The 26,970-nt window shown below is 44.0% G+C and overlaps 1 protein-coding gene across 1 annotated transcript in view; it reads left to right on the forward strand.

Annotated features, from left to right (window-relative positions):
- TMEM255B (transmembrane protein 255B) overlaps positions 1-23,923 on the forward strand; it is a 127,593-nt gene extending 103,670 nt beyond the window's left edge. Inside the window, exons 6-9 of the mRNA XM_006883961.1 lie at positions 5,050-5,135; positions 12,256-12,415; positions 16,963-17,106; positions 23,756-23,923. Of these exons, the coding sequence (XP_006884023.1) occupies positions 5,050-5,135; positions 12,256-12,415; positions 16,963-17,106; positions 23,756-23,923 (558 nt within the window). The remainder of the gene's footprint in view (positions 1-5,049; positions 5,136-12,255; positions 12,416-16,962; positions 17,107-23,755) is intronic.
- The last annotated feature ends 3,047 nt before the right edge of the window (positions 23,924-26,970 follow it).

Consider the following 26,970-nt stretch of genomic DNA (forward strand, 5'->3'; position numbering starts at 1 on the left):
GAATACCCAGGGCACACCCATGAGAAAAATTTTTTGCCCAGAACTTTTGCTGCTGGACCAGGGGACTTTGTGCTGCCCCACTCCATGGAAGGTGGTGGATTTCTTCTGTAAAGGCTAATCCCTGGGACTCACGGCTTTTTACCAGTCTCTGCCTGGACCTCCAGCCAGCCTGGCCAGAAAGAATCCTCTGGCAGAGCATGTTCAGAAGTAGATGTTGTAAAAGTCAACCAATTGACCCTCAATCACCTGGGTCAAATTCCCTAAGCCATTACTGTGTGCCATATGCAGCACTCTCCAAAGAAGCGGAATCAATGATAGGTACACACTTCTCAAGGAAATTGCTTTTGGGCTTTCAGAGCCTGGGCAGTTCCAGGAATGTGGGTCAGACTTTGGAGAGAGAGGTGTTTACGGAGGCTGAGAAGTCCAAGTTTGACAGGCAGGCTGGTCAGCAGATGCTTGGATTCGGAGACCAATGAGCCCAAGGGTGGCAGATAAGGGAAACCATTCAAATATGGCGCTGATGAGCCACACATGTTGTTGTTATGTACCGTCGAGTCACTTGCAACTCATAGCGACCCTATGTACAACAGCCCTAAACCCTGCTCTGTCCTGTGCCAATCACACTGTCTCTGACACACCCATTCAAATTATTCCAGTAACTGAATCAATCCCTCTCATAGAGGGTCTTCCCCTCCTGCGCCATCCCTCCACCCTCCCAAGCATGATGTCCCTCTCCAAGGACCCGTCCCTCCTTATAAAATGTCCAGGTAAAAGGCTAGACAGGCTTACTGGAGAAGATGTATTTATATCCAAATAGCTATATCAATGTATTATAAAGTTGGAATGACTCATAGCTAACCCTCCAGCAGATTTTTCAGAGGCAAGTAATTGCACAGAAGGAGGTTGCCCCTCTTTCTCCCATTGAGCAGCTGATGGGTTCGAACCACATACCTTTGAGTTGGCAGCTCAGCTCTTTACCACTACACCATCAGATCTATCTATATCAATATGTATTTTTTCTATCTATCTATCTAATCTATCTATTATCATCTATATCTGTCTAGTCCAAGAAATCGCACTATTAATCCCAAAGTGGCACCTTTCTGGCAGTTTAAATTCACCAGTGATCCCACAAGGGAAAGATGGGCGATCTCCTCGTGTGTGGTTCATAACTCCCAGAAACCTACTGGAGAGTCAGCGATGAATCAGTTTGAACTCCATGGCAATGAAATAAGTGTATTTGTGTGTGAGTATTTTTTTTCTAACTCAGGGCATGGACCTGAAGAAACGTCCCCTACATTGGATCAGGGCTGATCATATCACTACATAACTGCCTCTGATCCTGCTTCATTAACATCCTGAAGGCTAAGATTTAAATCACCTAGGAGAATTATGTTTTCCTGAGAAACATACCCACAGTATTAACTTCTCAGCGTATTGTACCCTCCTTTCCTCTACAGGATCTTTGTGCTACTCTGTCATCCCCCACCCCAGCAGTTCCACAGTTCACCTTTATTTTTTGTCCCAGTCTGAGACTGAGCTCTTTCTATTCGTTGCTCCATACAGAAGCAAAGCCTCACCCTCTTATTGGATGAGGATGCCTCACATCTACTCTTGTCTTCGCTTGAAGTCTCATTTATCAGCGTCTCCAAGTGATATGATAGTGCCCTTTGTGGCCTGCATGAAACACAGAGGCTGCCCCGGGCTCTGCCCTTAACCAGAAGTTCGCCATCTCCCTGCACATTGTCATTAACTCAGGAGATTTAAAGCTTTAAACATGTGTATCAGCGTCCCAACCCCAGATATTTTATATCACTATTCTGGTGAGTGGCCTGGATATCAGGATTGGTTAGGTGATTCTACAACCATGGTTGACTGCCTCTGCTCCAACCAGAGGTCAGCAAGGTGAGGTTTTTGTTTTGTTTTTAGCAAGGTTTTTCTCTAAAGGGCCAGCTAGTATATATTTTACACTTCATGTGCTATATAATCTTCATGACAGCTACTGACGTCTATCAGTAGCATATGAAAGCATCCACAGACAATATGTAAACTAATAAATGTAGTGTTCCAGTAAGAACTTACAAAAAGAGGCAGCAAACTGTATTTGGCTTGTGGGCTATGGTTTGCCAACACCTAACCAAAACAGGTGTCCTAGTGGTAAGAATCTACACTGCAATCCTGAAGGCCCATGGTTCGAATGCACCAGCTGCTCTGTGGGAGGATGGACAATCTCCTCTTGTGCCATTACTGCCTCTGAAAACCCACCAGAGAGTCAGCTATGGGTCAGTTCGATGATACACAACAACCTAAACTACTGTCATCTACTATTGTGGCCTAGTAAGCAAGGGGTTGTGTTGCCAATAAAAAGGCAGGAGGTTTGAATCCTTCAGGTGCTCTGAGGGAAAAAGACAGACAGTCTCTTCCTGTGCAATTTACAGCCTTTAAAACCACCCTGGAGGGTGACCTGCAAGTTGGTTCTGAGTCAGTGGTGATGAGTTTGAGTTTTCAGTTAAGTGGTTGATACCTAGATTCCTTCATGTCTTAAATATTTTAGCTCTTCAGAAAGTTTTATCACTCCAGACTCCAAGGTTTCACCCAGGGCTGTTTAACTTTCACTAAAAGATTCCTCCTGTCCTCTTACAGGGCTGGGTACAGAAGGGCTAAGAGTTAAGCATGTCAGCGTTAAGCAGCCCAGGAGGACTTGCAAACTAGATGGACTCTCTGGAGTACGCTAGATCTAGGAGACTCTGTGTGGGTTCCAGTTGCAGACAATTCTATGGAAAGCCTGGAAGAACATGTGAGAAAGTGTTCTTCCAGACCTTGTGGATGGGTAGACAGCACCTGAAATAGTCAGTGAGGGCGAGTGAGCACTGGGATAATGGAAATAGAGGGCATGCTCAGGAAGACTTGCCTGAAGGTGTCTACGCCAACCCCAGAGCTGGGGCTCAAGGTGATGAGTCTAGACTCCCCACCTCCACTTAACTCCATGGGACCCACCAACAGAATTCCTGCTTTCCCAGACCCCAGCGCCATCCTCTCCCTCCTCCAATGTTGCTCAGTTCTCTCAAGTCCCTTCTCTGCTGCATGTTCCCGTCCCTCTGTCCAGGGCTCCTAACTCCTTGTCCTGCACTGATCTGCTCGTCTTGGAAAAACCCCTCTGGGCTTTACATCTTTCTCTTGATATGTTTTTCTCTTGATTCCTGGAGGGGGTAAAGGTTGTTGTTATGCTTCTATATGCTTCTACCTTCTGCTATTTCCTCCCATGGTCTGACTTGTTGACATATTTGCTCAAAACAAATGTCTCTTCAGAGCCACTTGAAAACACAATGGCTTTTTTGTTGTTGTTCTTGACTACCTGTAGTTCAAATAACAATGACTGTTATTTCCATCCTAGAACTCGGCCTCCACAGTGCTTTTCTGTCTTTGATGGCTCGTACTCAGCTCATGAATTCAGCGTGACTGAACACTAAGTTCTCTGCCCTTCCCATGCTCTCCCTGTCACTCTGTGCCTGCTGATTGTTTACTCGGAGCCGTAGATTAGCACATGATCCCTTAGAACTCCCTTTTGAATGTTTCACTAAATCTCCAGCTCAAACTCTGTTAAGACTTAATGCACTGGCTCACTGTGCAGCATTAACCAAAGGTCTGGGTTCCGACACCAGCTTTACAGCTTTCTGTGGGTCCTTCTGATGGTCATCTCCTAGTCCCAGGGCTCAGTTATCTCGCCTGGGGAAATAGAACGTTTTGACCCCCTGAGTTTTAGCTTTAACATTCTATGATGGTCTTCTGACCTGATTCTTGGTCTCAGAACCACCACAGAGCCTGAATTCCTTCCTTCTTCCTTGCTCCTGTGTCTACACGGACGCTCCTGCTCTTTCAACTCTTCATCTCTAACACCTTCCCTGCAATTGTCCTTTGCCAGATGCAGTGTTACACATGGATGTCTGGAATAGCCTCTCACCTGGTCTGTCTGTGGTTTCCACCCATTCTAGTTTATTTTGTGTATTAATCTTCACACATTATACTTTCTGCTTTGACTTTTGTAAAGTCGCCTCATCTCCTCCAGCAGCTCAAAGACCACACCTTCCTATCAGTTTTGACAATTTTCCAACTTTAAGGACTGGACCCTTGACAGAAAGGCCATGTGTCAAACAGATAAAAGCATGTCTATCCTAGATCACAAGTGGCTGAGGAGAGGACAAAGACCCCTCCAAAAGGAGATCTTTCAGATCCTTTGACGATCCACCGTAGGAGCCCTCTCTGGACTTCTCAAGCTCTAAGCAGTACTACGTTTTTACTTGAAAGTGAGATGCTTCACCTTCTAGTGGGACATGCTAAGAAAAGCTCTATGCTGAGAGTTGGGAGTTGTGAGGTCAAATCCTAGCCATGAAGGAGTTGAACTCGCATGGGTACAACATATTTTGTACCCATGAAGACTTGGAAAAGTTCTTAAGCTCTCCAAATCTCATTGTTCTTTCTAAGCTGGAGGAACGACACTTGTTCTCCTGACTTCACAAATGTGTGTGAAACATGCTTTATCAGTTTTACCAGCACGTTGCCTCCATATCAAATAGCTCTGAGGTAGTGAGGAATGGTGGATGCTCCTGCTCAATTTTTATTCTTTTAATGCTGAAAATTTTCTTCAATCATTTACAAGAAGGGAACCTTTCCCTGTAAAACGAGACAACATCTCTCTGGTCAAGTTTAAGGTTGCCCACAGCTGTGCTTTGCATGTTCTCAGGGTGATTGTTCACCTGGTGGTGCAGGTAACTGAAATGTTCTTGCTTTAATGGTTCTGTCCTCATGATTGCCAGAATTCTGCGATGCTTAGCCTAGCCTGGCCCTTGTTTTGGCCTGGAATTAGCATGTCCCATGATTCCCAGCTGCTTCTCATAGAATCATGGGAAGTATGGGATGTGCCTAAGCCCCAGAACACCCCCCAGACATTAGGAGAGACTGGGATTCTTTAGAGCGGCCAGAGAGAGAGAGAGGAGTGGGCACTTGGTGACAAAATATCCTTGGAGAACTGAAGGATCTCTCTGATTGCAGGTCACCTGTCACTCCTTGAATGGCAAGTGTCAGCTGAAGGTGAAGAGCAACACCTGTTACTGCTGTGACCTCTACAACTGTGAAAAGTAAGTCAGGCGAGGTGTGAGGGGAGGGACCTTCTCTAACCGGGCCTGTGACCTGCTGGGCCTGTGATATCTGCATTGCACAGAGAAAGCCTCATCAAATTTTTCTTGAAAACGACTGCGTGTTCCAGGTTTTACTTAGAATTGGACAGCCCCTATTAAGCAGTCAGGGAGCTCTGGTGGTCTAATAAGGTATTGCACTGCTAACTCAAAGGCAGATGGTTCAAACCTACCAGCAGCTCTAAGGGAGAAAGCTGGGCATTCTCCCCCTTTGCTATTTACAGCTTCAGAAAACCCACTGGAGAGTGAGCTCTGACTTGGCTCCAACTCAACACAATGAGAGAGTTTATTAAGCCGGTATGCTCCTCATCTTAACCGCTCCATACTGTCGAGTGGGAGGCTGCTGAGGTTTGAGGGGAAGTGATAGGGCCGCTGACATTCATCAGGTATATTTTGTGCATTAGACAGGGTACATTTTCTATCTCTCCTTCTGTTCATTTTCCTTCAGTTTTTCTGTTATTCCTTTCTCCTCCCTTTCCTCATTCCTTCCTTAGATGCTATCCTTACCTCTGATATAATTTCTAACGTTGACATGAGTAAAAATCATTGGCTCTTTTTTGTAGAGGAGGAAATTGCAGTTTGGAAAGACTGTGTAATTCCCCAAAGTAACTCTATCAGTTTCTTAAGGCTGCTGTAACAAATTACCACAACTGATGTGACATAAAAGCACAGAAGTTTGTTATCTTCCACTTTTGGAGGTTTGCATTCTGAATCCTGACCAGGTATTCAGGTGAGGCCCTTGCCCTCGCTGAAGGTTGTCAGAGAAACTCCTTTGTTGTCTGTCCCAGCTTCTTGTCTCTGGCATCACTTGGCTTGTGGCAGCATCACTCCAGTCTGCCTCAGTCTTCACACATCCATCGTTCCTGTGTGTCTGTTTCTCTGGAGCTCTGCACTTTTTCTTGTTTAGATAAGAACACCAAACACATCGAATTAGGGCCTCTACGACCCTGACCCCTGTGCTCACCCAATATGTATAGACCTTGACTGGTGATGGTGACCACTGCCTTACAGCCAGTTGTCCCCTCTCAGGACAGGGTGCTGCTAAAAACAGCAGTACAGATTGTTTGACTCACCGAAGGGAACAAATGATGCTGCTCAAACATGGAAGCAGCTTGCCCAGGGGCACCAGTCTAAGTCCTACCTAGTCATCTTGAGGACTGGTGAGGAAAGGTGTCACTTAATTGGAGCGTCTCTTCTGTGTGCCTGGCTGCACCAGTTGGAAAGCTCTGACTTTAGTCAGACCCTTTCGATTTATACTGAATCCCCTAGAAGTACAGAAGGACCTAGTAACTAAGTTTTAAAACCCTCATGTCTTTTAGTCCACTGAATACTCCTTTCTTTAGTAAGTTTATTAAAAAGCATGTATGGGTGAGCTCTGGTGGCCTAATAGCAAGAAACTGCACTGCAATCCCAAAAGCACGTGGTTCAAATCCACCAGATGCTCTGCTGGAGAAGGAAGGGCAATCTCCCATACCAGTCAGATCTGATCTGACAGTACACACACACATACACACACACACATTTAAAAAAGCATGTACATTTAACCAAAAATAAAAATGCTACTTATCATGTTCCCTTTTTGAAGATTCACAAGGAGGTCCTAGCAACAGAGAAACCTTTGCGTTCCAGGCTTTCCCAACTTATTGGATCCTTAACTCCATTTTCTTTAATTAATACCTGGTCTTGAGGCCATGGGAAGAGCATTAGTGGCACAGTGGACTGTTGGGCTTCTAATCCAAAGGCAATGGTTTGAATCCACCAGCTGTTCAGGAGAAAGATGAGGCAGGGAGCTTCTAGAAAGATTTACAGACTTGAAAGTACAAAGGGGCTGTTCTCCTGTGTCCTACAGGGTTACTATGAGTCAGAAAAGCCTCAGTGGTATTTGGTGTTTGTATTTCTCAAGTCCATGTAACATAACATGGAGAACATTTGCTTTTAGGGAACTGTCTTCAGTAAACTCTGAATAAAATTCGCGTTTCAGCGAGATGAGAACCATCATGCTTCTTTAGAAAGGGCTGGGTACAGAACCAGCATTTAATGAGTCCCCACATTCTACAGAGAACTTGCCCTTAGAAGTTCAAGGCAAAGCTTTCCCATTACTTTCCTGCTGTGTGTAGTCTGCCTAAGACCCTCTGAAGACCAAGTACTCGCTCTGTGGTTAGAGACTCATTCTGACTGTAAGTGATGTGGACAGAAACTGATCTCTCTTCTTGGAACATCAAATCCATACAAGCTCCCCAAATACTTGAAGAAAATTATTAAATCTCCCTGTTTCCATGATCCTGACTTCTCTCTTGGTCTTCATATGACTTTTAATCTTTTTACTGTTTTATTTGATCGACGGCACATAACAACAAAACAACATTTGATCTATTTTGGAATACATCTCAATTGACTTTATCTTTTTTACCATATTTATGGTAGCCTGAGTAAAGGACAATATCCTAGGTATGTCCTGACCACTTGAAACTGAAGGGAAGCAATTAACGCCTGGGTACATACCTCATCTTCTAGGTACTTGCCTCTATTAATGCAATCAAAGACAAGCTGGGTGACTTTTTTAAAAGTCTCTGCCTCACTGCTGACTCACATTTTCTTTTGCCATTTTTACTCATTACCAAAGAGTTCAGTCTGTCCACCCCATGCAAATGCCATTGGCATTTTCTATACAGAAGAAGAAAAAGACAATATCTTTATCCTCTTGGGTGCCATCTTTTTAACCTTTGAATATTTTTTGGTTTACATACAAGAATTCATATGCATTGTGTTTGATCCATGTACATTGCATTGTATACCATCTTTCATTTACATTGTGATTCAATCATTCATATACACAGAATTTTATATTGTCGTTGTTGTTATGTGCAGTCGAGTTGCTTATGACTCATAGTGATCCTATGTACAACAGCCCTAAACTCTGCTCTGTCCTGTGCCAATCTCACTGTCTCTGATACATCCATCCCGATTACCCCAGTCACTGAATCAATGTACCTCATAGAGGGCCTTTCCCTCCTGCACCTGCCCTCCACCCTCCCAAGAATGATCTCCCTCTCCAAGGACCGGCCTCTCCTTATAACATGACCAAAGTATGTCAGAAAAAAGTATCTCAGAAGCCTTGCCTCCAAGGAGCTGCCCAGTTTAACCCTTTCTAGGATGAATCTGTTTGTTTTCTTAGCAGTCCATGGTACCCTCAATACTCTTCTCCAGCACCACAGCTCAAAGGCGTAAATTCTCCTTCTATCCTCCCTAGTATTGTCCAACTCTCTGATGCATAACAAGTGATTACAAAGACCATGGCCTGTATCAGACGCACCTTAGTCTCCAGAGAGACACCCTTGCTCTTCAGTACTTTGGAGAGGTCCCTAACAGCAGACTTTCCCATCGCAATACGTCTTTTAATTTCCTGGCTGCTGGTGCCAAGAGTGTTGACTGTGGAGCCAAGCAGACTAAAGCTGTGAACAATCTCAATCTCTTCACCATCCATCCTGATGCTGCCAATTGGTCCAGTGGTGAGAATCTTTGTCTTCTTGATATTGAGCCTCAATCCATATTGGAGGCTGCAGTCCTTGACCCTCTGCAGCAGGTGCTTCGGGTCCTCCTCAGTTTCAGCAAGCAGGGTTGTGTCGTCTGTATAACGCAGATTGTTGATAGATCTTCCACCAATCCTGATGCCGCATTTTTCCTCACAGAGCCCAGCCACCCAGATAATCTGTTCTGCATACAGGTTGAAAAGGTATGGAGACAGGACACATCACTGGAGTATGCCCTTCCCAATTTTGAACCATACAGTGTTTCCTTGCTCTGTTCTGACGACTGCCTATTGGTTCAAGTATAGGTTTCACATTAGCATGATCAAGTGTTCTGGGATTCCCATTCTTCTCAGAGCCAGCCACAGTTTGTTATGATCCACAAACACCTTTGCATAATCAATGAAACACAAATAGACATTCCTCTGGTACTCCCCTCCTTTCAGCTAAGATCCATCTAACATCAGCTACAATATCCCTAGTACCACGACCCCTTCTAAATCCAGCCTCATTCAAGAAGAGTGCAAACATTCATTACAGAGACAGAGGAAGAAAAGACCAAAATGGATGTCAGAAGAAATTATGAATATTGACAAAGCACAAGGAAGAATTCAAGATACTAAAGAGCTGAACAGAAGATTTCAAAAGGCAGCGTAGGATGACAAAGTAAAATATTACAATGAAATATGCAAGGAGCCGGAGCCGAAAAATCAAAAGGGCTGAACTTGCTCAGCATTTCTTAAGCTCAAGGAACTGAAGAACAAATTCAAACCTAGAGTTGCTACAATCAAGGATGCTTTAGGCAGAATATTAAATGATCCAGGAAGTATTAAAAGAAGATGGAAGGAATATATTGAGACACAGAATAATTTAATGAAACAACATATGAGCAAGAGCCTATGGTGACGAAGGAAGAAGTTCAAGCCTCTTTGAAGGAAATAGCAAAAAATAAAGCCCCAGGAATATGTTAATGCCAATTGACATATTTCAGCTAACAGATACTGCCCTCGACGTGCTCACCAAGTTGTGCCAAGAAATCTGGAGAACAACGACTTGGCCAACTGACCCCCAAAGAAGGGTGACCCAAAAGTGTGTGGAAACTACAGAACAATATCATTGATTTCACATGCAAGCAAAATTCTACTGAAGATTGCCCAAAAATGACTGGAACAGCACATCAGCAGAGAACTGTCGGAAGCCCAGTCTAGAATTTTATATAATTATATAATTTTATATAATTAGTTGCTGCTGATCTATACCTGTTATTCACAAAGAATATCATATGCAAGCAAAATATAGCTGAAGATAATCCAAAAACAGCTAGAACACTTACAGGGAACTACCACAAGTTCAAGCTGGGTTTCAGAAGAGGCCGTTGCAGCAGGGATATCATTGCTGATATCAGCAAGATCCTAGCTGAAAACAAAGAATATTGGAGTAATTTCTGTGTTTCACTGACTATGCAAAGACCTTTGACTGTGTATTTCATAACAAATTATGGCTAGTATTGAGAAGAATGAGAATTCCCGAACATTTAATTATGCTAATGAGAAATCTATGCTTAGAACAAGAAACTGTTGTCTAATCAGAACAAGGGAACACTGCATAATTTAAAATTATGAAGGGTCAGCATCAGGGATGTGTCCTTTCTCCATATCTATTCAATATGTATGCTTAGTACATAATTCATGCAGCTGAACTCTAGCATCAGTTTCAGAGGAAGACTTATCAACAATCTACATTAGGCAGACACTACTTTGCTTGCTGAAAATGAGAAAGACCTGAAATGCTTGCTATAGAAGATTAAAGATCACAGCCTTCAATCTGGACTTCATCTCAACATCAAGAAAACAAAAATCCTTTTCCACTGGTCTAATAGGCAACACCATGGTAGATGGAGAAAGGATTGACACTGCTAATGATTTCATCTTACTTTGATTCACAGGTCAACGCCCTTGGTACCAGCAGTCAGAAGATCAGGAGATTAGGAGATCTGTTTCTTTGGGCAAATCTGCTGTCAGGGACCTCTTAAAATTACTGAAAATCAATGATATCAGTTTGAAGACTAAGGTGCACCTGATTCAGGCCATGGTCTTTTCAATTACTTACTAAGCCTCTGAGAGCTGGGAAATGAATAAGGATGACACAAGAAGAATTGATGCCTTTGAGCTGTCATGTTGGAGAGAGAGAGAGTACTGAATGTTATGAACTACCTAAAGAACAAACAGTTAAGTTTGGAAAGGGTATGACCAGAGTGCTCCTTGGAGGCAAGGATGGCGAAGCTTCATCTCTCATACTTTGAACATGTTGCTAGGATATTCCTTGGAAAGGGAAATCATGGTTGGAAAGGTGGAGGGATAGTGAAAGAGAGAGGAAGACCCCCAGTGAGGTGGATTGACACGGTGGTTGCAGCAATGGGCTCAAGTGTATCAGAGATGATGAGGTTGGCACAGGACAGGACAGGATTCGGGTCTTTTGTTCATAGGGTTACTATGAGTTATACTTGACTCAATGGCACCTAACAATAACAACATGTCTGTTGTTACCCTGTCTTTTCAAGTCCCCATTGACTCTTTCCTGTTCCTTCACTTCTCCCATCCATCTACTAACCTCTGCTTTCTTAGTGGTTCCCCTTTTACGGCTCCCTTGTTTGGTTGAAACCATCATTCATCTTCTGAACTTTTGCTCTTATTTTGTGTGGTCAGTAGTGATCCCTGAAGGAGCCACCACCTGGCTCTCTGTTAAATGTCCTTTCTCTAAAAGGGAGAACTACAAGTGTCCATCTCCCTTTGACGTCTTTCCTATTTATTCTGCCTGACACTTGTGACAGGCAGAGATGTCATTTATGTGTTTTCTTGATTGCTGAGGGCAACTTATCTACCTGGGACAGGAAGCTGCTCTCCTATCATGCCCTCTCCTACTTAGCTCACTCTCTTGCTCCTTTGAGCACTTTTCACCCTGAACCAACTCTAGAAGTCAAATCTAATCCCTCAGCACTAAAAGTGATGGATGCAGTGCAGTGAACAGAAGGGAAACCATATAGTTCATTTTCAGCACAAGAGCATCTCACGGAGAATATATCTTTCCTTTTTTTCCAATTGATCTTCATTCAACTACTCACATGCATTTTGCTTTATAACATTACTTACAATTGTGCAATGCCATTATTTACAATGTCTCCTCAAATGCCTTCATAGGCTGGGAGCCAGGAGTTAGACGTCTGGATGGAATTGGTTCTAGGCCAAGGGCCTTCCTTATTAGTAGTGCTGAGTGTTCCTTGGCTTGTAGTTGGTTGTTCACATGGTGCTCGCCTCCCTCCCCATACGTGTCTGGAGTCTTTCATAAGATGCAAAATAGAAGGGATTAGGGTGAGTACCTATACCTCTAGTATAACCTATTAACATAAAAAAACCACCTGTTTTCAAACAGCTTATATTTTTGGGAACAGGAATCAGGACATCAGCATTTCTTTGGGAGTACACAAATCAAACCGTAATAGCAATGCGTAAGGTATCGTTTTTCTTCACCACGTACAGCACAGAGCCATCTACAAGCTACTATGAGTTCATCGGCGTGAGCAGCTGTCAGGACGTGATCCACCTTTACCGGCTGCTGTGGGCGTCCACGGTGCTGAACATCATTGGCTTGTTCCTGGGCATTGTCACGGCTGCAGTGCTGGGGGCCTTTAAGGACATGGTAAGCTCCAGGGTGGTTCTCTGCGTTAAATAATAGCAACATGGCCATTTCTAGTGCACTTGACAATGGACTAGGGACTTTGAGGTCTATTTTTTCTAAGAATTAGGCAAGGCAGGTCTTAGCACTCTTCATTTTACAATTGAGGAAACTGAGGCTCAAAGATAGTGTTGTTGTTGTTGTTGTTGTTATTGTTAGATGCCATCAAGTCACCTACAACTCCCAGTGACCCTGTGAACAATAGACCCGAGTCCCTGCCCTGTCCCTCACCATCTTTACTATCTCTGCTCTGCTCAAGTTCCATTGTTGTGGTCATTATGTCAGTCCATCTTGTTCAGTCTGTCTTCCACTGCTCTCCCACCTTTCCGAGCATGATGTCTTTTTTCAAGGGTATCCTGACAATGTGCCCAAAGAATGTGCGACAAAATTTCCCCTTCCTTGCCTCTAAGAAGCACCGTGGTTGTACTTCCTCCATGACAGGCCTGTTTGTTCCTTTGGCAGCCCATGGGATAGTCAATATTCTTTTTCAACACAATCCAAAGCTATTGATTCTTCCGTCATATTTATTCATTGTCCACCTTTCTCTATTACTATTTGGCAGTCATTTACTGTGGATGCAGGGCCTGTTTTAAGTGCTTTACAACTCTTAATTACCCTAATTCTCTCAGCTGCTCTGTAAGGGGTTGTGACTGTTAGCTGCTACCAAGTCAGCCCCTGACTCATAATAACTGCATCGACTTTTGGGTGAAATTCGCTCGCCCATGAGATTATGTAATCATCTGGGTGTGAAGCAGAACTCTACTGAGTGTGAAGACGCTGAGAAGTGCAAATGGATAGTCCTGTTGTGTCCACAGTGTGGTCTCTCAATCACATAGCAGGAGAGCCTCAATCAGGCCAGGCTGAGGAGGTAGACTGGGTGGACAAGCTGGGGTCCTCAGGGGAAAGTCAAACTTACTTATGCAGATGGAGACAGCAAGCTTGATTGAGAGGACAGAGGTCAGAACCAGACTTCCCCAGCATCTACTGCCCAGTAGACAAGAATCTATTTTCCAGAGTGATGCTTTATATGAAAATGCTCTGCTCCCTCCTGGGAGATTGAATGGTCTCCAGCAGAAAGGAAAGAAGCAGAGTTTGAAGGCTTAGTAAATTGTCTCTGAGGTGTTTGCAGGACATGTACGTAGAAGTTCCTTGTGTGGAACTTAAAAGGGAGGTGGACCCTATAAATGGAGAAGTGAGCGCATACGTATGGGATCAGTAGCTGAAGCCACGAGAAGAGGGAAGGATGCACCCGGGATAAGAAGGTTCTGGCTGGGGCGTCCAGCTGTCACCTCCGTGACCGACAGGGTTGGTTTGGTGGCTTTGGCTGACTGGACATGTGTTCTTTCCTCCTTGATCTCCTGGAATGGGTGTTTAGATGAGCAGAACAGTTTCCAAGACTGATCACCCAGGAGGAAAGTCACCTGGTCCAGAGAGATTCAGAGCTGTCCTCCACCCTGCCTCACACACTTCCTTAAGAGAGGGCACCAAGTATTGATGGTTCACACACCTCAATATCTGTTAGCTCGCTGTCTGCTCCCTCTACCTCCATCCCTGAAGATCGCTGCCCGGTTCAGGTCTTCCTTCGCCTGCTGCAGGCTGGTTCTCTCCTGCCTTCAGGCTGGGTTCTCTGCTCCAGCTCCACTCAAAGTCCTCAAGGCTGGCAAGGGAGACGTTCTGAAATGCAACTCTGATCATGCCCCTCGCTGGCTGTGGCTCCTATGGAGGCTTCCTTGTCTCTTTGTTTCAATATATAAGACCTTTCTTTCATGGCTAATCTATCCTCCCCGCATCATTTCCTGCCACTTCCCACAACATTCTTCGAGTCTGTTGAGCACAGTCCTATTCCCCAGGAATAGGAAGGTGTGGGCTTGTATGCACTTGTGCTTCTTGCTGCCTGGAATCACTGCAGCCCCTCCTTCCCTCTCTCGTTCCCTGTTTCTCTGCAGGACTTCACCATCATTCTGCGTAGAGCACTGTTTTAACCTCTATGTTAATCCTTCAGGTCCTTTGAGAACTGGTGCCCTAGAACCATACTGTAGGGGTGCTTTTCTCATTTGTGCCCAAACACTAGCAATGTAATTTTTGGAAAATTAGTTAAAGACTTCATATAGTAGTTTCTACACCTATGGGGGAAACCCCAAAATAAAACAAATCCCCGAAAACCAAAGAAAGGAACAAGCCCCAGTTGCTGTTGTGACCTCCATGTGTGTCAGAGGAGAATTGTGCTCTTTACGGTTTCAGTGTTGAATTTTCTAGAGTAGATGCCAGGCCTTTCTTCCAAGGTGCCTTTGTGGGGCCTTGAACCTCCAACCTTTTGGTTAGCAACCAAGCATGCTCACCATTTGTACCAAGTGGTAATAATCACCATAGCGCTTTATCACAGGTGGCTGTGGGTAAGGGATGAGTTAGAACTGGGAAGACACTAGATGAGCCTTGCACCTGGCTAGTGTTGCAAGCAGGACAGCTTCCGTTAGGGTCCTCATGCTCACTTGGTGTTTTGAAGGTGTCTACCTCCTCTGTTCCCTTCTGTGCCTGATGAGGAACTTACTGCTGCTTCCTTCCCTGCCTCCTGGGCTTCTTTGGAAGGTTAACTCCTGACCCTCTGCCCCCTAAGTACCTGCTCGTGATTTGCCAGCCCTCACTTGGCATCTTGCCTTCCATGCCCCTTCACTACCCTGAACCAGCCCTGTGATCACTGCCCCAGTGTCTGCATTCCTACAAAGTGCTTGACAGCCCTGAGTCTGGGGCCCAGCCTCTGAGGTGTGATTTGATCTGTCTAGGTGTGGAAACTTTGAAGGACTCTTAAGTGATTCTTGTTGCAGCCAAATTTGAGAAAATTCTTCATGCACAATGGCCTCCTTTTACAGAGGGGAGCTTTCTCAGCTGCCCTGGGAAGAACAGAGGCTCCACCATTCTGATGACTTGACCTTGAGTCAGGGCCAGGGAGACAAGTCTATAGCACAGAGATGCAAGTAGCACTGGTTAAGAGAAGAGTAATTTTTCTTGGAAAAATGGAATTTCTATTTTTAAGTCTTTAGAAATAGGGATTGAGGGGCCCATGTGAGCAAAGACATGGTTGTATAAAGACAATGCAAGACATGGGTGAATAATGTTCATTGGTCCCGGATGCCTAGTCCAGAGGCCTGAAAGCTCCTCCCCCACATCTCCACTCCTACATCTTATCTGCTCAGTAAAGCACTCAGCCTGTAAGCAGGTTGAGTGCTTTAAGAAAGAGGCCCTAAAAAAAATAAAAAAATAAAAAAATTTTAAAAAAAAAGAAAGAGGCCCTGTTTAGTCTATTTCAAGTACAAGTCTATGATCATGGCCTTGGACAAAAAGCTTTAGTCCTAACACTGTTCCAAAGCCCAACAACAATGTTAAGCACACTATTTAACAAAGAAAAAGCTTTATTTGGTGCAATATTCTTCATCTGATCAAGCCTTGTAAACCTTTCATCATTCCTTGCTTACCTTCTTGTGCTTTACCTGAAGCCCCTAGGCTTCCTGCTGTCCAGAAGATCCCTGGCTTCTGTTAATCATTTACACCATCTATGGACAAATTGGACAATCAACACCAGTCGTGGTAATGGGCACCCATGGTGGACAGTGTTGGCTGGAGCTTCCCAACTAAATCAAGCCTGGAAGCAGGAGCGGCATCCACTTCTGAAATGGCTTGCCTCCGGAAACTCTACGTACGAACAGTGCTCAGGCTGTTCGTTCATAGGGTCGCTATGAGTCGTCTACAACTCGACGGCATTAAACAACAACAACAACATGGACAAATTAGGGAGCTCTTGCAACTTGTTATTGTTGTTATGTGCCCTTGAGTCACCTGCGACTTGTAATGATTCTGTTTTTATTACCCCAGTTACTGTGTCAATCCATCTCATCCATGGTCTTCCTCTCCTACGTTGTCCCTCTACCCTTCCAAGCATGATATCCTTCTCCAAAAATAGGTCCCTCCTGGCCATTTGCCCAAACTATGTGAGACAGAGCTTCAAAATCCTTGCCTCCAGAGAGCAACTTGGTTTCACACTGTCCAGGATGCACTTGTGGCGTAGGAATTACACTGCCAACTTTAAGGCTGACAGTTCAAATCTACCAGCAACTCTGTGGGAGAAAGATGGACAATCTCTTCCGGTGAGATCTGCTGCCTCTGAAAATCCACTGGAGAGTCATTTATGAATCAGTTCTGATTTGACAGCAAATAACAACAGCAATAGAAGATAAATAAATGGAAAAAATGAAAGAATAAGTCTTGTTTTTAGGTAGTTAGTGCAAAGAATCATTGCTTTCAACGTATATTGGGGATCTTTCTATCAGGAGAATTTTATAGAAAGATGGATACCACTATTCTCAGATACTTGAAGGTTAATTTTCCAGAGAGAGAGAGGGATGGATATGGCCAACTCTGTGGTGTATGGCATTGAACTTGTCTTTGAAAGGAAAAGCAAACCAGTTGCTTTCTGAGCCATTCAGAGCTGACTGATATGTGTCTGTCTTCTGTGGCAGGTCCCTCTGTCATCGCTGGCCTACAGCTCCTCTTCTCCTCCTCAGATCCTCTACAATCCTGCCCAGCAGATCCTGGCCTACACAGGCTTCTGCCCATCGCCAGCAACCATCCCAACGTACTCATCCTACCCTTTGCCTCTGCAGGTACAGTGCCTAGCATAGCTGTCCATGCATGTGCTCACATTCATGTCATTCATGCCAGAGGCAGATCAGAGAGAGGCGGTTTGGTGTTGGAGGACGACAGGGAGTGATTCTATGGCCCTTCCTCTTTCAGATTAAGCACCTGATAGATGGTGGAACTAACATTAACTAGCAAGGGTTTGAAGATGATCAGAGGGAAATAATTTCCGGTAACAACCAGGTTATTCCTTTAAGCATGGCTTCTCTTTGGGCCCTAGTAACATTGCATGAAACAACTGATGACCAGACTGGCGTTTCATTTGTTCTCCTTCAGTAGCCTTATGATATAGCCTTGTCATTCTCGTGGCTTTGAATTTTTGCTAATTATAAACTTACCACTACAGATTTTGACTGGTATCTTGGTCAGAACAATTGAAGAGTCAGCCAACTCCAGCTCCTTGGGTAGTTGGAAGGTCCTGTAAGGACAACAAAGCTTTCTGAATATTTTGTAGCATATGAATGTACCAGATTCTAGCCATTTTTTATTGTAAAACCAGTGATTTCATATGGTTCAAGCAGGAGTGGCATCAACTTCCTAAATAATATGCCTCTGGAAACTCTATGAACTTTGATAAATGTCAATAGTTGTAGAGGAGCTTCAGGCCTTTTGTTCATAGGGTCGCTATGAGTTGTGCTCAACTCGAAGGCAATCAACAAAAACATCAACATCCTGTTATACTGCTATTGACCATTTGCCTGGGGACTGTTATAGGAAGACATGTGGTGGGAGTGAACTCTGGTTTATACAGTAGCATTTACTTTGTCCTCCTGTTTTCCATTCGTGGTTGTACCTTCTTTCTATTTTAGGAACCTGTGTTTATACCCTGGTGGCAGGTGATTACCTCTCACCTTATAGACCCTAGATCACCTTTTCAGCCTCCCCATTACTGACACATTAAGCTAGATGAGTCTTTGTCATGAGGGGCTGTTCTGTGTACTGTCATATGTTTGGCAGTATCTCTGGTCTCTGCCAACTAGATGTCAGTAGAACCTCCTTTCAATGTGTGACAATCAAAAAGGTCTTCAAATATTGCCAAACACTCCCTGGGGGGGGGGTTAGAGCCTTTGAGAATCACTGCTGTAGACATTCTTATATCTATTTAATTTGGACTGGGCTGCAGGGTTTGCTTGTACATTGTCAGGTTGGCGTACCCCAGCTTGCTTTGCCAATAATAACAGCAGCAAAACAACAGATGCATATAGAGTGCTGGTTTAGTTCTAAGCAGTTTATATGCATTAAAATATAGAGATACTCTGTTTCTGTATAAAAGCAGACCTGACTATGAGTGGAAAAGGCTTAGATTCAGGTAATTTTTTTTGGCATTAACTTGCTCGAAGAGGGGAGCATCAGATGAACTATCAGGGAGTAAGACCTTGCTGAAAAAAGAAAAACAAAGCCACAACAAACCCATCAGGCTATGTATGTATTTATTTTTTCTATGTGACATCAATTACAATCCTCATATTGTAGTAGCACTCTTCCTGCTTCTTCCCTGTGAGTCCCATTTCTATCCCTTTCTGCCTTCAGAGCCTTATCCCTGGGCAGATGATGTTGTATTGGTAAATTCCAGGTTTGAAAAGTGACCAAGGACTATAGTCTTGAAGATCTCACAAACCTTTACTAGACTAGCACATATGACAAAAAAAAAGCTGTTTTAGAAAGAAGGTACGTATAACTTACTGGCTCCAGACTGTCCAGGACAGAGAAGGGTTAGTGAGGTTTCCTAGCACCGTGGCCCTAAACCAGCTGCCCAGCTTGGGCAGGGACTACAATGAACAGAAACCATCACCAGTTGTTACTGAGTTGATGCTGATGCATGATGACCCATGTGTTACAGAGTAGAATGATTCCATAGGGTTTCTAAGGTCATGACTTTTAGGAAGCAAATTGCCAGGCCTTTCTTTCAAGGTGCCTCTGAGTGGATTTGAGCTTACAATCTTTCAATTTGTAGCCAAGCACTTCTCCATTTGCAACACCCAGGAGCTCCTGTATTGGATTTGATCCCCGATTTCAAAGTTGCCATCATAAGAATTCTTTTCTGTGGAAAGGCTGCTAGCTGTTCTGAGAGACCCTTATTCTATAGAAAGTTCTCACCATAATCTAAAGAAACACACAGTAATCATCTCAGTTTACCACTATATGAGAGGGGTTGTTAAATGTTGTCAAACCAACTACAACTCATGAAGACAATATGTACAACAGATCTGAACCTTCTCCTATCTTGAGACAACCTCACTGTCTGACACACTTGACCCCATTGCCATAGTCACTGTGTCAATGCATTTCCTCTAGGGTCTTCCTATCCTACCTTGACCTTCTATCCTTCCAAGTATGATGTCCTTCTACAAGGACTGGCCTCTCCTGAAAACATGCACAGAGTATGTGAGATAAAGCTTCAAAATCCTTGCCTTCAAGTAGTGACTTGGTTTCATCTTCTCCAGGATAGATCTATTTGTTCTCTTGGCAGTCTATGGTACATTCAATACTCTTCTCCAGCAACAAAACTCAAAGCCATCAATTCTTCTTCTGTTATCCTTAGTCATTGTCCAGCTCTCAGGTATATAAAAAACAATTGAGCAGAACTTGTCCTCAGTCAGATACACCTTAGTCTCTAGACTGACCTCTGTGCTAATGCTATTGTATAGAGAAAGTGGTGAACTTGTTTCCCTCAAGACTTCACAGCACTTTTGTTGGAGGGTGTTAGTGGTGAGAGCTCCCTCAGGCCCAGGATGTATTCGAAAGGCTGATTTACCCTTGTCTTTGGCAACCACATACCAAGTGGGTGTGAATTTAGTTGAGAATAGGAGGACTTCCTGGACTTGTCATTATCTGGGTATGGAAAGGGGTCAGTCTTTTTCTCTCTCTGTGGCTCACTTGCTTCCATTCACCTTGAAAATGAAGCTAATGGCTGTGATCTCTGTATGTCTGTCAGGGTCTTCAGAATCCCTGAAGCTGAAGCAGCAACTTCACCTGGATGCTCCTGGCATCTATATGGTCTCTGAGGAGTGGCTCCTTATAGACTTGTCATTGGTGGCCCCATCCATAGCGGGAAATCCATCACTCAGTCACTCAGCAGGCCCTGAGTGGGTGTGAACTGTACTGTTTCATGGACAGACCCCAGGTACCTGTGGAGAACGAACCTGTGGACAGTTTTTTGTACTCAAGGGACACAAGGTCCCATCATAGGACCTCTTGTCTGTATCATATTTTTTTCATCTCTGAGTAATTCCAGTTTTATCCCCAGGTTCAGAAAGAAGAGTCATCTCTAACAACTCAGTCTGGAACTCATCTAGATTGTCACCAACCATCACTGGTGGTGGTCACTCCTCAGTGGTTCTGCATGTCCCCTGGGTCCCACAGTGCAGAGCCTTCCTGGGGGCACAGGGAGCCCTGCTGGGAGGTGTCAACCCTACACTGGGAGCCTTCAATTTCCCATGTGGCTGTCTCTATGTTGTCTTTGAGGAAGTTCTAATTCCCTGGTCCTCACTGTGAGACAGACCATGGCATTGCATACCCCACCCTGGGTTCTGGGATCTCTGCTGAGCCTGTCTTAATCTTCTTAAGAATGAAGTAATTTGCAAACAAACCCTAGTCCTACACTTGAGGTGCATGGATGGTGGTGCCAATCCTTAGCTGGTTTGGCTTTGATACCAGCACCCTAGCTTGGAAATGTAAAGACAAAGAAGCACACTCAAATCTCAGCAAAGTTTTTATCGCCTTGGTCTATAATTGATATTTGCCACATCAATATCAAAAGTCTAAGCAGCCTCCCTGAGTCAGGAGAAAACAAGAAGTTAAGATGAAATGGTGACGTGTCCACTGTGACATTGTCTGGGAGCCTGTGCATGACTGGGAATGGATTTCCCCGGTTGGAAATGAAAAGCATTTCCATCAAGGTCCTTTCCTCCTTGTCTAAATACTTGAAATCTTTGCTAGCTTTGTCACCTCCTGACACCTTTCTGTAGCTCTTGCTGTGGCTTCTGAAGTTAACCATCTTCCCTGGGCTCTAGACAGCTCGCTCAGCTGTAGTCTCAGGGTTCTTTGGGAACCACAGATGCTCAGCCATCAAGGAAGGGAACAGTGGCCAGAGTGCTGAGAAGTCAGAATCCCAGTTTTTGGGAATCCCAGAATCTTTTGATATTCTTGTTTCAAGTCCTGGGCAGAATAGAATGTTCTTGTTTTAAGAATGTTCTTGTTATAAGTATGTTCTTCTTTCAATTCCTCTTGCAGAACGCTGGACTTCAGATGGTACCATTGTTCTCATAGCAAGCTGTCGCCTTCCTGACCTTTGTGGCTGAGGAGGAATGTGCTTCCTGTGGGAGGGGGCAGACACAATGGAGATTCTCTTTCATCCCTAAAGGGAGAAAAAGCATGGACTCACAGGATGCTTGTGAGCCAATCCATTTTATTATCATGCTGTCTCTCCTCTTCATCCATCTTTGAAGACCTTCGATTTCTCACAAACAGCAGATGATCCGTCCTCCATCCTCCCATGGGAAGCCTCGGTTCCTGTCCCTATGGCTTAATCAACTTTTATTGCCAACATATGTTGGGGTATAATTACATATACATTAATAATTCTATTTCAGGAGAGAGGACAAATTGAATGATGCTCCATGTGGTTCCTTAGGGGGGAAATACACAACAGAATTGATGATTCTGTTTCAGCTGACCCAACAGAGAAGGGAAGGAAATATGTTAAGTGTCCTGTGGAAGTCATTAGGGAGCTCTGGTGGTGTTGCTTCACTCAATATTGGTTAACAAAGCCTGTGCTTTTCTGGCAGTCTGAGTCTACCAGTAACTCCACAGGAGAAAGATGAGCAGTCTCCTCTTGTTATGATATTCTTCTTGTTGTTGTTGTTGTTAGGTGTCATTAAGCCAACCACGATTCAGTGACCCAATGAACAGTAGGTCTGACCTTTGCCCTCCTCTGCCCCATCCTCAAGATATCTGATTTTCAATAAACAGCCTCAAAAACTCAATGAAGGCTCACTATGAGTAGAAACTAACTCAATAGTGGTGAGTTTGACCTAGAGTTTTGAATGGAAGTTATTCATAGCAAAAGATACACCCACAGAATAGAGAGCAGGAGCTGAGATAGCTCCTTGGTGGGTCTGTTTTGCATGGTCAGCCAACAGGAGAACTGAAAAGAAATTCACCTTTCTGTTGGCCGGAGCTCCATACCCTTTCCAGCTCCTTGCCCCAGTGACACATGCAGCAGAGAAAGGGTCTGGTATAAAGTAAGGCTGCAAGCGGAAATGTACCTCTGTCCTGTTAATAAACATATCTCTTGTTTATTCTTCAGTTGGGATGACGAATCTGAGCAAAGTCTGTCATCTGTGGTGAGGTTCTGGTTTGTCTGGGTCAGATTAGCTTGGTATGCAATGCAGAACTGAGCAGATACATGTAGGGGCCAAAGCCCGCCAGGCCACCTGCAGACCCAGAGAAAGTCCTAGAAAGGTTCATTTTGCTCCCCCTGCTGTCAGGAGAAGGTGCCCTTCTGTCTCCTACAGAGCAATTGCTAGATGCTGATCTTGTGGTTAGCAATACATGGAAGACACACACAGCACCAGAGCCTCTGGGTGGAGTAGAGAAGTGATCTTTAAAAAGAACTCATCCTTTGTTGTTTCATAAAAGGAAAGTTTTGTTCCATTTATTTGTTTAAATATTATTTTAGAATGCTTCCCCCTCCCCCCCATCCCTAGAACTGTAAAAAGGGAGTCCTGGTGTCATTGTCTAGAAGGAGTTACGCAAAGTTGATGCTTTTCCGGCAGTTTAAATGCACTAGTGACTGTGCTGGAGAAAGATGGGCAATCTCCTCCCCTCTAATTTTCACCTTGGAAACCTTCTGGAGGGTCAGCCATGAATTGATAACTTAAAAACAACAACAAAACCCCCCACAACCAAATAGCTATCCTTGGTAATGATGGAGAAAGAGTACAGTTTTTATTCATCTAAAATTTGTGTCCTTCCTCCAGCATTTTTATCATCACAAAATTACTTGAACTTGAATGATGTTGAAATTGTGGCTGCTTTGGGTTCCGCCCCCCTAAATTACGATGACTTAGATGAGTCCAGAAGAGGCTGTCAGAAGAAGCTGTCTCTGGGCAAGAGAACCTCGAGACTGCCGTGTTATCTGTGTGTTGACTGGCGTCCTGTGGGGTAGCAGGGCACAGGCTAGCCATTCTCTTGCACTGTGTTCTGATTTCCATCAACTCTGCTCTAGGGTACCCCCCCCCCTTACAGTTTAAAGGCTAGAGTGCATCTGTGGCTCATGCTGTGGAGACCTAAGTGATTAAATTGGTGCAGCCCTTTCTAGGACATTGCTGAAAACATTTTTCAAGCTCTTGTGTAGTTTTCAAGAGTGAGGTTTGTGAAAAGGAGACTCCAGCTAGGCTAAGTGGCTGGAGTGCCTTACCCTGGGGAAATGCATTTTTTGTGGTCATGGAGCGGATTGCACGGGTGAGATTGGGTTAGGGAGGGAGGCCTCGCCCAACTCAGCTCTTTTGAGGGCCCTGATAGGCACTAAGCATGTTGTCATCCTTCTCTGTACGTGGACTGCACACGTCATGTTACTTGCTTACTGAAGAAGCCATTTCTGTTTAATTGCAGCCCTCCAGCAACTTTCCAGTCTCGTCTTCCACTGATCTCTCTCTATCTGATGACACGCAGCCTCCGTCTCAGTCCAGCTCCAACTACGGGCTTCCTCCCAATGCCCCACCACTCTATACACCAACTTCCTTCTTCCCGGGGGAGAAACCTCCCCCCTACGCTCCATGACACCAAGGCGGCAGATTAAAAAGGAAAAAAAAATGTTTATGTGTGTTTAAAAATCACAACACAATCTTCTAGGAACCTTGCTTCTTTGACCAGTGCCTAGAATAAGCCTAGAGAGCCCCAAAGAAGCCCAGACCCTCCTTCCGTCCGCTGGTCACCTCCCCCGTGCTCAAGGCCAGAGCAGGGATGTGGAGAATAGACCCCACCCAGGCTGGCCTAGGCCTGCGCAGGCACTCAGCTGCTCCATCACCCCTCCCAGCTTATGAAAGGCCACTGGAAAGAGAGACATGGAGGCTGCCAACCAAAAACGGTGCTCTCCAAACAGATGAAATCATCTCCTTTCTGTGGGCCTGCTTCCTTTCTCACAGACACCAAGTATCACATACAATTTCAACCTGTTCTGATGTTTTGCCTTCACTTACAGCAAACAAATATGTTCCCTGTTTGATTTTCATACTGGCTTCTTATTTGTTAATTAATTCATATTTCCAAAGGAATCATGGTCCGATGTGTCCCTGTGTGAAGATTCTTTTTTAACATGTTGTTTATATATTTATACTTACTTGAGTTTATAATGAAGTGGCAGAGCCCCCCATCCCACCTACCAACCCCATATGCATGGTGCTCTCCTGACTGGCTTTGCTTGGAAAGAAAGCCTATGGTGGCCCAAATATAAAATGCTGTTTGTAAATACCTGGAGTCTGTGTTGTGTGTATGTATGTGTGTATAGTCTTTTCTATCTCTCAAACATAAAATCTGCCTTTGCTATCTGGTGAGAAGTTTTTCTACCTAGAGTTGAACATTTCATACTTATCATGGCTGGGTTTTCCAGCTTCAGGCTTCAAGAAGTTTTCCTTGAAGCCACCCAGTTCACAGGGCAGACCCACTCAAAAGAGTCCTCCATGTTCACAGGGCAAGTACCTTCTCCCTGTTCTGAAATGATATGACTGAAAGGACATGTCTAAGATCCCTTCAGCTTCAAGAGTCTAGGATTCCATCTATGGGCAGGATTCCATCTTACAAGTGGACACATATTTACTAAGGGCTCGATATGTGCTTGCCCTCTGTTAGACACACCTGGTTGAAAAGGTGGGTATCAACTTTAGGATTAATTAAATCCAGGGTTGAGTAGCATATTTGAGTCCCTAGACTATAGTCCTAAATCACAAATGAAGGTAGGGGAAAGAAGAGAAGAGAAGAGAGGAAAAGGGAAGGAGTCTGGGAAAGGAAAAAGCAATTTTATGAAGACATGGTGTTGGGCTCCCCCTGCTGTCTGGAAGCCACGATCCTATGTAACAGAGGAGATGTTCTTAGCATGCAACAGAAGCATCTTATGTTCCATTTCTGAGGATACAGAAAGTTCCTATAGTAGAGGCAAAGAATATACATTAACATAAGAAAGGCAATACACTTGGATGTAGAAATACACATGTGGTACTATCGTAAGGCAGATCCCAGAAGTCGGGTCAACTGAGTTCAGAAAGGTGATGCACGTAGGTGAGAAAGCACAGTGGCCTGATGAACCTTTAGTTTTATCAGAATCATCATTACTGAGATTTTGTTAAATTTCAGACTAATGAGTCAACTGTTTTCCCCAAGAGCCTGACTCACTTATGGGGGCAATGCAACCATGACCTTCTGAGACCTGGAAGGGTCTGGCTTCCTTCATGTCCTTGACTGGCGCTTTCTAGAAGCTGAGCTCAGCCAGCCATGTCCCCATCTATTTGCTATTTGCTCTCAGCAGCTAGTTTTGCAAAACTTTTGGACTTGCTTTTGCTTTTGATGGGTTTGTTTTAAGGACAATAACAAAAAAAAATAACAAAAATAGTCAAAATAGTTCCTACTGGCTGAAATAGAGCTCTTGGAAATACTGTGAAATGATGTAAAATTAGAGTTTAAAGTCTCCTTTTTCTCTCCAATTTTGATGCCAACAATCTTATTCTTCCTGTAACTGTCCAAAACTTAAAAAAAAACCAAAACAAAACCAAAAACCCCAAACAAACAAACAAACAAACAAAAAAACCAAAGAGAGAAAACCCACCAAAATTCCTCATTGCCATCTAGTCAGTTCTGGATGACAGTCCTCTTGGTCCTCCATCAGGTTTCTGAGACTGTAAATTACACATCTGGAGATTGCCTGTATTTCTTCCTCAAAGCTTCTTGCTGTTGGATTTGAACTTCCAGATAAATGCAACTAACACAGCACAGCTGCCTACTGATTTAGCCAGGGGAGCTGCCAAAAACCTTTACAGTTCTCCACTCATTTCGTCCTAAATATGCTAACAAATTCTCTCTTCTCATCTCCCTTAAGTCAGCAAAACCTCCTTGTCTCTATCCTGTTTTCTCTGCTTAGTACCTGACTACTTGATAAAATAAGCCCTGGTTAAGGCACTAACCTCTGAAGGCAAAGCTTCCCTTCCCAGGAGGGTTCGTGTAATAACAACACCTGGTAGTTGGTCCTCGTGTGACCCCTGGGTTGTAGTTCAGGATCCCATACTAAAGAGGGTATTTCTTATTAGATAGGCTCCTACAGAAAGAGCCCAATCCATTCACAGCTATGCGATATGCTCATTTTTTTTAACCAAAGAAATGTAGTTCAAGCATCATGTAAGACAACAATGTACAAAATTAAAAGAGAATCCAAGCAATTGTATATCCTGTGTTTACATCATGGAAATGGACCTCACAGGATGGAAGACGTTTATTTCTGATCACAGGGTTATAGAAACCAAGTGGGGTTCTTCAATGATTTTGTAGAGGAAGGCCCAAGCTTCTTGCCATTATTTTTTCACAGCCTTTTTTTCCACTGGAAAGTGAAACAGCCATGGTTCTTTAGCATAGATGACACACGAAAGGGACAGGAGGTTAGTTACATCCTGGTCTGTTGCTTGAGTGGTATAATAGAAGGTTCACATATTCTCCTAAATCATAGTGGTTCTCCTTTAAAAAATCAGGAGGTAATCTTGCAACTCTGGAAGAGTTACATGGGTAGATTTGCTGTTGATTTTCTGATGATTGAATTTCCACTCATAACTCACATGTGCCAAGTA

This window comes from Elephantulus edwardii, unplaced genomic scaffold, assembly GCF_000299155.1.
Source record: "Elephantulus edwardii isolate Elephantulus edwardi_28Jun2011 unplaced genomic scaffold, EleEdw1.0 scaffold00030, whole genome shotgun sequence".
Taxonomy (NCBI): Eukaryota; Metazoa; Chordata; class Mammalia; order Macroscelidea; family Macroscelididae; genus Elephantulus; species Elephantulus edwardii.